Source organism: Chanodichthys erythropterus, chromosome 17 (genome assembly GCF_024489055.1).
Source record: "Chanodichthys erythropterus isolate Z2021 chromosome 17, ASM2448905v1, whole genome shotgun sequence".
In the NCBI taxonomy this organism is placed as follows: domain Eukaryota; kingdom Metazoa; phylum Chordata; class Actinopteri; order Cypriniformes; family Xenocyprididae; genus Chanodichthys; species Chanodichthys erythropterus.
The window spans coordinates 15,627,644-15,640,553 of NC_090237.1; the positions used below are offsets into that span (position 1 = coordinate 15,627,644).

General features: G+C 37.0%; 1 protein-coding gene across 2 annotated transcripts in view; it reads right to left on the bottom strand.

Moving 5' to 3' along the window:
* sorl1 (sortilin-related receptor, L(DLR class) A repeats containing) overlaps positions 1–12,910 on the bottom strand; it is a 68,965-nt gene that overhangs the window by 21,160 nt on the left and 34,895 nt on the right. For both annotated transcript variants that reach the window (XM_067364861.1, XM_067364862.1), the window contains 12 exons: positions 11,803–11,920; positions 10,144–10,217; positions 7,560–7,648; positions 7,268–7,446; positions 6,880–7,066; positions 6,641–6,769; positions 4,381–4,466; positions 2,109–2,281; positions 1,507–1,638; positions 1,332–1,423; positions 1,000–1,246; positions 758–896 (listed from right to left, as the gene is read on the bottom strand). In XM_067364861.1, coding sequence (XP_067220962.1) covers positions 758–896; positions 1,000–1,246; positions 1,332–1,423; positions 1,507–1,638; positions 2,109–2,281; positions 4,381–4,466; positions 6,641–6,769; positions 6,880–7,066; positions 7,268–7,446; positions 7,560–7,648; positions 10,144–10,217; positions 11,803–11,920 — 1,645 coding nt within the window. The remainder of the gene's footprint in view (positions 1–757; positions 897–999; positions 1,247–1,331; positions 1,424–1,506; positions 1,639–2,108; positions 2,282–4,380; positions 4,467–6,640; positions 6,770–6,879; positions 7,067–7,267; positions 7,447–7,559; positions 7,649–10,143; positions 10,218–11,802; positions 11,921–12,910) is intronic.

A 12,910-nucleotide genomic window follows, 5' to 3' on the forward strand; every position in this document is an offset into this window, starting at 1 on the left:
GCATATGCAAATATTGGGGGCGTACATATTAATGATCCCGACTGTTACGTTACAGTCGGTGTTATGTTGAGATTCGCCTGTTTTTCAGAGGTCTTTTAAACAAATGAGACTTATATAAGGAGGAGGAAACAATGGAGTTTGAGACTCACTGTATGTCTTTTCCATGTACTGAACTCTTGTTATTCAACTATGCCGAGGTAAATTCAATTTTTGAATCTAGAGTACCTTTAATATTTTGAATTTGATTTTTCTTTTAATATTTTTCTGTTCATTTTGATTTATGTTATATTTATATATAGTTTTTGCGATTTTGTTATGTTTTTGTCATTTTATTCATTATTCATATTTTCAAAATAGGTCTGTATAGTTTTCACTAAGTTTTAGTTTAATTTACTTCTGTACTAAACTAAATGAAAATGATAAACGTTTATTTTATTTCGAATGACAATGAATTTTTTTTATGGCTTTAGTTTTAGATAATGATGATAACCCTGTGTTCTTGTCCAATAAATGCAAGAACTACAATAATAATGCACCCCCCCATTATAAATATCATCAAAGGAAGTGACTGTAATTTATATATTTCGAAATAACATTTTGAAAATCTGTATTTATTTTGCATTCAACAATACAAGCTGACAAGTGTGGTTTTGTGGGGTTGTTAAATAAATTAAAGGCTACTGCCTGTTACACTTTCATGCCGTCTTTAATGGTGTATTTTCCATGTTTCAGGAGGACTGTCTCCTTAAGAACTGACCATTGTTTTTTCCCTTGTAGAAGATCTTGAGATCCATCACTCCTGTCAGTCTGCCCACTAACATCTCACTGTCTGGTGAGCCTGATTTAGGTGCTTTGAAGATTCCCATTCTAGACCAGTCATCCCAATACAGGTCATTCTACACCAACAAAGACCAGTTCAACAATGAGTTTATGATTAAAGACACTGTTTAATAGAATACCAGTTGCAACATTCCCAGAAAGTGATAACAATGAGCCTACCTTAAAAACGGCAATAGCATAAGGATGAGGCAGACCCTCCATTACCACAGTGCGGTGGCCTCCATTAAAGTCTGCTCTTTCAATGCGATCTCCATATGCCTCCGTCCAGTACAGCCATGATTCGTCTGCCGTTATGCCATTGGGCCAGCGAACTCCCTCGGACACGATGCAGGAGATGTTGGATCCGTCCATCCAGCTGCGGTAGATGCCGGCTGAGCGATCGCCCCAGTCTGTCCAAAACATCAAGCTAAGAGAGACAGCACATGCAGCTTAGTACACAGGTAGCAAGCGGACTATTAAGGAAAACAAAGGGGATTATGGGAACACCATACCTTTCTCCTGGCATGAGTGTGAGGGCTCGAGGCTGTTCCACCACGGAAGAGTTGACCAGAGTGCGTCTCAGGTCTCCATCAGAGTTGGACACCTGGAAGAGAGACAGTGTGAGGATGACAACATGAACAAATGTCTCTAACTGATGGTGCTGTAGTTGCTTTAACATTGGATTACCTCGATTTTTTGAGCACCAGCATCTACCCAATACAGCAACCGGCTGATGGGATCAAATGACAGTGCCTCCACATTTAGTAGGTCCTTTTTGACAATCACTTCTTGTCCAGAGCTTCCATTCAAACACAATCTCTACAACACAAAAACATACAAAATGCTTATAAAAATTTCTCTAATTTAATAAAAAAAAAAAAAAAAAAATCTTTTAAAATATTTTTTTAAATAAAGAAATTGAATGCTTTTTTTTTTTTAATATGAAAATTAAAATATCAGATATTCATCGGTATGGCCTCTGCGTAAATAAATATTTAAAAATTGTTCAAAATTGTAAAAATATCAAAAAGCTGATAAATATTTATTTTATCATTTTTATGGACTGAAATTAATATTTAGTTAATATTGAAGTTAATATTTTATAATATAAATTTGTAATATATTTTATAATATAAATATGTTATACCATTTTGTCTTAATAAATTAAAAATAAGACACTAAAAACTAAAAATAATTAATTCTTTATTGTTTATGCTTTAGGCATCACAATTATGTAACCAATATATGGCACTGATATGTTGTGCATCCCTAAAAAGACGTTTTTTCACCTGTATGGTGTCCAGTGAAATATCAGCCCAGTATATGCAGTTCTTCTCATAATCAAAGTCCAGCGCCACCGCCTCATGGAGACCCAAGAGGGGGAGCGTCTGGTCTGTACCTGTGGCCAGATCATAGCGGTGGATGGAGTTCCTCACCGCATACAGGATAAACTCATTACTCTCTAAAAAAAATAGAAAGAAAAGAAAGAAAGAAAAAGAAGGCAAGGGGTCTCAGTCAAGAGATAAAATAAGGCTCGTTCCAAGGAAATACACTACATATTACACCATCTCAAAGTCACTGGCACTACAAGGAAGTTGTTACTTGCTAACAGCCTCTATTCAGCTGGGAAGCATTCCATTTTTAATTCAGTGCTAATCTTAAAAGAAAACTGATGGCACATCACTTCCTTCTCCCACTGCTTCAGATCTGAGCTTTCTGAAAAGGCTCCTTGTTTACTCTTAGCGTCCTCTAGTCGGAAAGGCAATCCAATCAGCACGGCCACTGAAGCGTGGTCAAGTGGCTGAGCACCACAATGCCAGAGAAAAGAGGCAGTCTAGACAGTGACGGCTCTTGAGAACAGCTCTGTGGGAAGATGGGCTTTGATCACACTACAGACAATCCTAATTAGACTTTTAAATCCCATCTATAGGACTGACTGTCCACATTACTGTATTCAATGTGTGTTAAATCTACATGAGGTGCCAGAGTAATGACTCATTACTTATTAATGAGGCATCATCTTGTACAACAACAGAGTAACGTTCATTGTATCTGTCCATCATGACATCTCAATATGGTCATGTTGAAGAATTACTTTATTTTACACATTTATGAATATAGTATAAACATATAACTAACATATTTAACGAAACAATGCAATGATCAGTAAGCAAACCAGAAAATTACATAAATTATTTAAAAAATTATAGTTTTTAAAAATTGGAAAACTCACTAGTGTATTAAATGTACACTACTGTACAAAAGTTTGGGGTTGGTGAGATTTTTAAAGGTCTCATATACTCAGCAAGGCTGCATTTACTTGATCAAAACTTTACACTTTACAATAAGGTTCCATTTGTTATCATTAGTGACTATGTTAATTTTAGTAACTATATTAGCAAAAGTTATTAGTTAACATGAACTAACATTGAAAAATACTTCTAAATTTTATAGTTAAGTGTTAATATATTTTGGTGGAAACATGATACTTTTTTCAGAATTTTTTTAATGAATAGAAATATTTGATTAACGTTATTGTGGTATGAAGCAGAGCAGGACCGAGTGTTGTGGGAGCTGAATGAGGCCGCTGGAGCGATTGCGCAACATGCCTCACGAGCAGCAGAACGTTTATTATGACACAGTCGCCGGCGCCGCTTCCGCTTATGAGTATGAGGTAACACAGCTCTGTTTATCATATTAGATACATTTGAGAGTGTTGAAAAAGAAGTTATAACGTTACTTTGTGTGTTCGCACAGCGGCTGCTGCGTGACACTTGTTTGAGACACACTGCAGTAAACTAGATCGATTTTAGTATATCATATTAAATGCTTGATGGCTTGTGTTGATAAATGGCATGCAATTAATTTTAAAATGTATTGTATGATGGAGAAAATGCTGTATTACAGTTACTAAAAATAAAAATGCATCTGATTATGCTATGTTAGCTACTTGACAAAATAGTGTTTTCCTCTGAGGCATGGCAAAGCATGGTACTCACAAAAAAATCAAGAAAATTAGATTTGAACAATAAGACTTAATGTGTTGAGCTATATAACAATGATTAGTTTTCTGTCTATAAATATATCAAAACAGTTGTTCCTTTGTCTATTAAAATGTGTAAATATAAAAGCGTTTGGTGTTTCCATGGTTTCTACAAATAAAACCAGAAACCGAGGGTAACGCAGGTATGACGCAATTGACAGGCGACTCCTCACACGTCCCGGAGCCTTGCTTAAAATTGCAATTTTCTCACGATTTACAAATAGCTGGAAACATTTGGGATATTGTAAGTACTCAAGTGAACAAAATATATAACACTGGCCTAGTGGTTTTTGGATATTTTACTGCAAAAATATTACATATTGCACCTTTAAATTATTTAAAAAGAATTCTTACTGACATCAAACTTTTGAAAAGACTTGTGGTTTTTCTGTGAATGTTATGAACTGTGACTCTAGAACTTCCTGTTGCATCCCATAGGACTAAGGTCTGTGTGGTGTTACATAAAAAGAGCTCAGAGAAGATGATTGTGTAAGCTGAGGAGGAGGTTCTTACTGTACCTCCCACAGGACACGGCAGCACTTCTCCATCCAGCCGAGCTTCAACATCTCCCCCACTGCAGCTGTCTCCAGACACCTTCCTGTACCTAAAACATCAGATGACAGACCTTGAAATCAGTGGAAATCATCTTCTAAATTTAAAATTTCTTAGTTCAAAAAGATGCTTAGGTAATATTTTGAGAAGTACCAATATTTTTCCAAGCTTATTTGAAAATGCTAACTCCTGCTTTTTCATTAATTGAACTGTAGGAAATTAAATAAATTACCACATAAATACAATGACCTGCAATAATTTACGGCTATATCTTTAAAATAGATCTAGATTAAGTTCCACAGTGAAATGATAACAGATACAGTCCTAATATATTAAGCATACCTAAATAATAGAAATTAACATTATTTCGTCATTTTCCCAGGAATCATTTTTATAATTGTGATTAACCTCCTCCAGCTGACATTTCAAGTCAACCGACTGAGCAAGAGATCTAAACTCATTCAGCTAAATTCGGTTCATGTCCATGCTCTAAATAAATCCTCTCCTCTCGACTGCAGATAATGAGAGGAGAGATGCATGGTGACACAGCAGTGGCAGATCTAATAATGCTCCCGGGCTGCTGCTGCTGATGGTGGCTAACAATCCGTATCCAGAAGGACACAGAGCCTATAATAAGTATTCACCCCCTTGGACTTTCTTTTGTTTTGCTGTTTTACAGCACTGAATCACAATAGATGTGATTTGGCTTTACATAGAGAAAAATACTCTTTAAAGTGACCTCTACAATCTAAAATAATAAAAAATAAGATCTAAAAAATTGATTTTGTAAGTATCCACCAAATTTAAAGGTGCCCCTCGAATTAAAAATTGAATTTATCTTGGCATAGTTGAATAACAAGAGTTCAGTACATGGAAATGACATACAGTGAGTCTCAAACTCCATTGTTTCCTCCTCCTTATATAAATCTCATTTGTTTAAAAAACCTCTGAAGAACAGGCGAATCTCAACATAACACCGACTGTTACGTAACAGTAACAATATTTGCATATGCCAGCTCATGTTCCCAACATTATGTAAGGCATTAGACAAGGGCAGCCAGTATTAACGTCTGGATGTGCACAGCTGAATCATCAGACTAGGTAAGCAAGCAAGAACAATAGCAAAAAAATGGCAGATGGAGCAATAATAACTTGCATGATCCATGATAACATGATATTTTTAGTGATATTTGTAAATTGTCTTTCTAAATGTTTCGTTAGCATGTTGCTAATGTACTGTTAAATGTGGTTAAAGTTACCATCGTATTAACGGGCACAAGAGCCGTCGCTATTTTCATTTTTAAAAACTTGCAGTCTGTATAATTCATAAATACAACTTCATTCTTTATAAATCTCTCCAACAGTGTGTAATGTTAGCTTTAGCCACGGAGCATAGCCTCAAATTCATTCAGAATCACATAATCCGACGCATGCATGACGAACACTTTGTAAACATCCATTTGAGGGTTATATTAGCTATGTAAACTTTGTTTAGGCACTGTTTAAGGCAAGTGCGAGCTCCGTGGGAGGAGAGCACGAGATTTAAAGGGGCCGCACAGCATAAATCGGCTCATATTTAATGATGCCCCAAAATAGGCAGTTAAAAAAATTAATTAAAAAAAATCTATGTGGTATTTTGAGCTGAAACTTCACAGACACTTTCAGGAGACACCTTAGACTTATATTACATCTTGTAGAAAAACGTTTGATGGCACCTTTAATGGTTCAGTATTGTAAGATAATTCATAATTCAATTTTATTTATAAAAAATATACAGTAAAAAGGTAATATTGGGCATTTTATTACATTTTAAAAGAAATGTTTTCTGTTTTAATATATTTAAAATTGTAATTTATTTTTGTGATGACAAAGCTGAATTTTCAGCATCATTACTCCAGTCATCAGTGTCACATGATCCTTCAGAAATCATTCTAATATGCCGATTTTTCTTATTATTATCAATGTTGAAAACTGTTGCACTGCTTAATATTTTTGTGGATTCATTGAGGAATGAAAAGTAACAGCATTTATTTGAAATAGAAATCTTTTTTAACATTATAAACGTCTAAACTGTAACATTTTCTCAATTTAACACATCCTTGAATGAAAGCATTAATTTCTTTCCCAAAAAACAAAACAAAACAAAAAAAAAAAACCTTCTTACACCAAACTTTTGAACGATAGTGTATATAATCAGTTAGCAGGGATAGATAACCACATTCTCACCCTTTGCTGCGGCGGTAAGTGGTGCCCACCGGACAGGGTACTGGCGGGGCATACAGGTTTCCAGAAAACTCAGGATCAGGCATGCACACCTCGAGAGATAGATCCTCGCTCAGCTTAAACCCATAGTCACTGGGAACAGAGAGAGATGACACAATAAAATAGAGAAAATCGATTGCATATTCAGGTGAAATCAATGAAAACATGAGAAAAATGTAGACAGAGGGGGTCTGAGCTCATACCACTCATAGTCCTGACGAGTGCAGGAGCAGTTGGACAGAGTGACGGGCCTGTCAAAGTCCTCGCCGTTGAAGCAGGTGGCGTGAGGAGAGCGGCGCTTGTACACCACCTCTCTGCCGAGCAGACAGCCATTTCCCCTCTCGTCAGAGGGAGACCACCGTTTATAGTCGCCCTCCGAGCATGGGACACCTAAGCACATAAACATCAGATGTAGAAACAGAAAAAGGACAGCGTGCCAAAACAAACTTTGAATGGCTTGACAAAACATTTCCTGAATATATAAAACCTTAGTTATTTACTCTTGTTATACTTGAAACACTTTAGGATCTATTCAGTGTTGGATAATACTGTATATATAACATCGCTAGAGTGGTTGATTGGCTCTCTTACCAAGCACATCACTAGCGTTGACCTGCACAATGAGCCAGCTGTGTTTCTGGTCCGCATAAGAGCCGAAAATAGTGAAGATGGTGCTCTTCTCACCCGGTTCAGTCAGCAGTTGGTACACATATACCTCCTGCTCAGAGAAATGGAAATCCTTCCAGGTTTCCCCCTCGTTAGTACTGAATCTGAGCCAGCAAAAGATAAGATATAGCTTATCAGTAACGTCCTAAAGCCGGATAATAGCCAGGCAGCTTTTACTAAAAGAGGAGAGACATTAGATCCTTAAATGCTAACTGACTTGAGTGTTTTGGTGGAGCCGCCCTGCGCGATAGCCATCAGGATCCCGCCGTGATCTCCCCAGGTGTAGAAATGAGGACCAACCAGGGCCTAAAGAACACACATATCCATTAAAACAAATGCTGCTATGCTTTTCAAAAAGTCTGGGAATATAATAAGTGCTATTGTACTGGGCAGCAGCATTTTACACCATTTTTTAAGGTGGAACCAATGGCATTCTGGCTCAACTGGTGCCCTATGGAAGAAAATAAATTACTGAAAAAGTCCTTTATATAAAATAGAATAGTCTAGAGCAGTGTTTCTCAGCTGTTGGATTGCGCAGTCAAAGAAACAACAACAAATGTAATTCTATGTTCTTCTGATGGGAGACTTTTATTTAGAAAAACATGCGTGAAAGCGGTTGACTCTTCTGTCAGAGGCAGTTCAAGTAAAGAGTGCCTGAGAAAAATGCATTGCTCCGATTCAGTATCTGAGATCAGATGTTGTCAGACTATAGAGGGTATGCATAGATGTCACTTTCCCGCTGGAACGCGCTCCCTCAGCTGGACTGAGTGGCAAAAGAACCAGCTGCATGACTGGATTTAATAGAGGAAACTGTGAAAAAGCAAGTAAAAAACGATTAGACTAAAGGTTGGGCTCGAAAGTGTTCCTTATAACATATCAAAAAAACTTAATCCATGGATATTGGCATGCAGCCAGGAATCGTTTTTCCTGACATTTATATATATATGATTTCGACGCCGGGGAAACACATAAAGCAAATCTGCCTGTGAACGCTTTATATAAATACAATACAGGTAGGTCTAAATCAGAGTGATCACTTATATCAATGTTATATATATCGTCATATCTTCCAGCCCTGTATAGTTTTTGTAAGGGTTTATTTAAAAACACCCAATTATGCAAAAATAAGATGGTAAATATTTAATTGATGAGTTGTCAACACAATATATAACAATACAATATATACAGAATGATTTACCTCAAAATACAACAATTCGACACAAAATGATAACTGCAAAACATGTTTCTTTGCCTGGAGTCCAGCTGTTTCTGTGAATTGCAGCGACCTTTTTGCTTCTTTTTCTGTAGCTTTCAGCAGTCTGTAAAAATATTCCTCAGATTTTGTGTCAAAGCTATTTGTACAGTCAATCACAAAGCTCTTTCCCGTTTTGGATGTGTTTTGTGTATTTTTCACTGCATTCACGCTGAAAACCAATGCTGTCACTCAGTGGGCGTAACCGCAGTCATAACGGTCGACAGTGATGTCACGTGCATACCCTCTTTTTGTCAGTGTCATTATTCCAATGTTTTTGGGTCCCATTGCCAAACCAGTTGACAAAAAGTAAAAGGCTTAAAATCCTGACTTAACATTTAAAAGCAACAAAAGTGAAACCAAACTGTTGCAAAATTAAAATTAATTAAAGGTGCCCTAGAATTAAAAACTGAATTTATCTTGGCATAGTTGAATAACAAGAGTTCAGTACATGGAAATGACATACAGTGAGTCTCAAACTCCATTGTTTCCTCCTTCTTATATAAATCTCATTTGTTTAAAAGACCTCCGAAGAACGGGCGAATCTCAACATAACACTGACTGTTACGTAATAGTTGGGATCAATAATATGTACGCCCCCAATATTTGCATATGCCAGCCATTCAAGACATTACACAAGCCAGTATTAACGTCTGGATGTGCACAGCTGAATCATCAGACTAGGTAAGCAAGCAAGAACAATAGCGAAAAATGGCAGATGGAGCGATAATAACTGACATGATCCATGATTACATGATATTTTTAGTGATATTTGTAAATTGTCTTTCTAAATGTTTTGTTAGCATGTTGCTAATGTACTGTTAAATGTGGTTAAAGTTACCATCGTTTATTACTGTATTCACGGAGACAAGAGCCATCGCTATTTTCATTTTTAAACACTTGCAGTCTGTATAATTCATAAACATAACTTCATTCTTTATAAATCTCTCCAACAGTGTGTAATGTTAGCTTTAGCCAGGGAGCACAATTAAAATCATTCAGAATCAAATGTAAACATCCAAATAAATACCATACTTGCACGATTAGACATGTTGCATAACGAAAACTTTGTAAAGATCCATTTTGAGGGTTATATTAGCTGTGTGAACTTTATGCTGTTTATGCTGTTTAAGGCAAGCGTGAGTTCAGTGGGCAGGGAGAGTGAGGAATTAAAGGGGCCGCAGCCTAAATCGGCTCATAGTTAATGATGCCCCAAAATAGGCAGTTAAAAAAATTAATTAAAAAAAATCTAAGGGGTATTTTGAGCTGAAACTTCACAGACACATTCAGGGGACACCTTAGACTTATATTACATCTTATATTACATCTTTTGAAAGACATTCGATAAATAAATACAGAGGAAAAACATCTACCAAACAATATCTGCCAAAAGTGCACTATAAGTGGAGTAAGCAAATTTAGACCCATGGATGACATGGATGACCCTTTTTTCTTAAATATTTTACATATATTTATTTTTTATAGTTGCTGGACTTCAGTAAGACTATCACAGAGAAAGGACCTAGTGTGTGATAAAACTAGTTCTCACCTCTCTCCATCTGACCCCTGCGCTGCTGGATACATACACATTGGGCTTATTGGCCAGATTCTTTCCCACAGATCCTGTGCATAAGAAAAATAGAGAGAGAGAGAAAGATGACAGTCAATATTTACACTGCATTTGGTGTCATATCTCACAGGCCCCAATTACAAATGATATCAGGTGACCAGCTGAAACAAGGGCAGTATTCAATACAAATGTAAATAGGGTTTTTATGCTTTGTGATGTAAACCGCATGAGAAATGGTCACAAGCGCATCTGACCACATCATATTTGTAGTGTAGATGCTAATGCGTCCCTGAAAGCAGTGAAAGATACAAGAAATCAAGAAACAAAGGGTGTGTCTCAAGCAGATCTCTAGTGCAGTAGTCAGGGCACTGATCAGGGAGTCAGCCATTTTAAGGGAATCCTACCAGGGCACTAAAACGTTCGCTCCCTAAAAAGTCCCACAATGCACTGTGAAAACCAGGGAGCATCGATGCTCACTATGCTCCCTAAACGGAAGTTCTGAAGTGCGAAACTTAAATCACATGAGCCAACTCACAACACATAACGATACGTGATAGATATTTTCAAAAACACAAACTGTTATTTTATTAGATTTCAGCATAAACATACATCGCTAAACAGGTAATGAACATAATATAGCTAACATTTATAATTTATTTATGGCTAAAATATTGCACGTACATGTAACTAGCAAAGAATTTATTATAACGTACTTTAAAAACATTACAAGTAATGTCACATCGCCGGAAATAGGTGTCATAAGTGTCCCAATGTGTAGTGAACCAGCATCCTTTACTGTCCTTACCAGTGGCCGAATTTGGGTACACGATATACTGATTTACGAGCTCGGGGGATAGGGAGCTGATTGAGAGACACCCTAAGTGTTCCTGTCAGATGCTTCTGTCTTGCCACCGTGAAAAGAAGCCCAGACACAGATACTGTCTGTCACCTTCTCTGAAATAAGAAACCCTCGTTGTCCTTTTCTCGAAGACATGCATTTTACTGTTGTCACCGCAGGTGGTTTTGTCATTAATTAATTTGAGTGGTAATGATCTTAATTTACATTCATCTCCTTAAGAGATATGCAGCACTTTACAAGTTTTTTTTTTTTTTTTTGCAATGAGAACAATGTTGAGGTGGTGTGGCCGCTCTTGGCTGGCTAAGTGGACGAGTGTGAGAGTGTGTTTGTATGTGATAATTAGCCAGTGGGTGAAGTACAAATAATTAGCACATCTGCGCTGGAGCGATAGCAGCCGAATCGGGCAGACATTTTCACAAGCCTCCTGCGCCTCTCATCTTCATGCATGCACATTATCTAATAATCATTTAATTAAAGGTCTGGCTTCGGCTGGCAGAAGGAGAGAGAGGAATACAAGAGGGAGGAAGTGCCTTCCAAACTGTGCAGAGAGGGCAAAATCGATGTTTTCCACCAGGCGTGAACTCAAGAAGTCAGGCGCATGCACTTGCTCCCTATCATTAGAGTGTGTACCGCATTCTCTGAAGGGACCTATATGCACTCGGTTTATAAAAGCAAAACAACACCAACAGAAAGACAGAGCTAATGTGCAAATATTTCCTCTTTCATGCACATACGAGAGGTGTTAAACCACAGTGCAGAGAGGCTGTCATGTCGCCCACCTGTTGCCATGATGAGGCCAGGTGCAGACTCTTTAGACAGAATAGGGATCCTGCGCAGCTGAATATTCAGCAGCTGACTCCACCGCTGGGCCAAGTGCAGGGAACAGCCTTTGTCCAGCTGAGAGATGGGGAGGGGGACAGAAAGAGAAAGAAATAGTGAGTATGGTAACACTATGAAAAATAATACTTCCTACTGCAATTGCAAAACTCGCTACTCAAACTTATTTTTTGCAAACATAAAAACCACAGCTTCATAAACACATGCCTGGTGTCACATATACAAAAAGCATGCAAAAAGTGGACATGGTGGGGATAAGCACAATTTAAAGGGTTTATTTTAATTCTTTTTTTAATTAAACAATTTTTTATTTGTCAAAGGAACGTATATATGACAAATTAATATACAGACCAAACTATTTTAATTTTAATTAAACTGTTTTTTTAATTTGACCAAATATATATATATGTGATGCGATCTGGGAAAATCCGTCGGATGTCGCGATGGAACGTTTTCAGTAAAGTAAAAAAATATCAATTTTTTTTGTCAAAATTAGGTTTTCATTAAATTATTATTCTATTACATCTCGGCTATCATCTCTGAAAAATCTTGGCAAAATTAAACGCAAAAAAAATAGCGATTTATACTGGCAAGGTGAAAAGACTGTCTTTCTCTAACGTTACTGTTTAAGAACACACCCAGCGGAGCTGAAAAACAAAAAAAAAGGGCCATAGCTTTCTCTCACTTAACACTACAAAGACAGTTCACCTATCACAATAAACCACATAACATGTATAATGAAGGTATGTTAATGCAAATTTCCCACCAGTCCTGTGTAAACTACGGCATGCAAAGATTTTTTTTTTCTAATACAACGTTATTGTGAGAAGGCGGAGCAGAAGAGAACAATGGAGCTATAATGAACACACATGTTCTAATTATATGTTTATTAGAGGTTGAACTGCCAAATACTGCCAAACTGCCCATACTACTTCTGAACAGGATGTCTACTTCATAAAATGTATGAAAATATGGAAAAATATGGATCACTCAAATAAATGGAGGCACCCTTAAATGGTCAATAATGAAGCTTGGATGTCATCTAGTGAA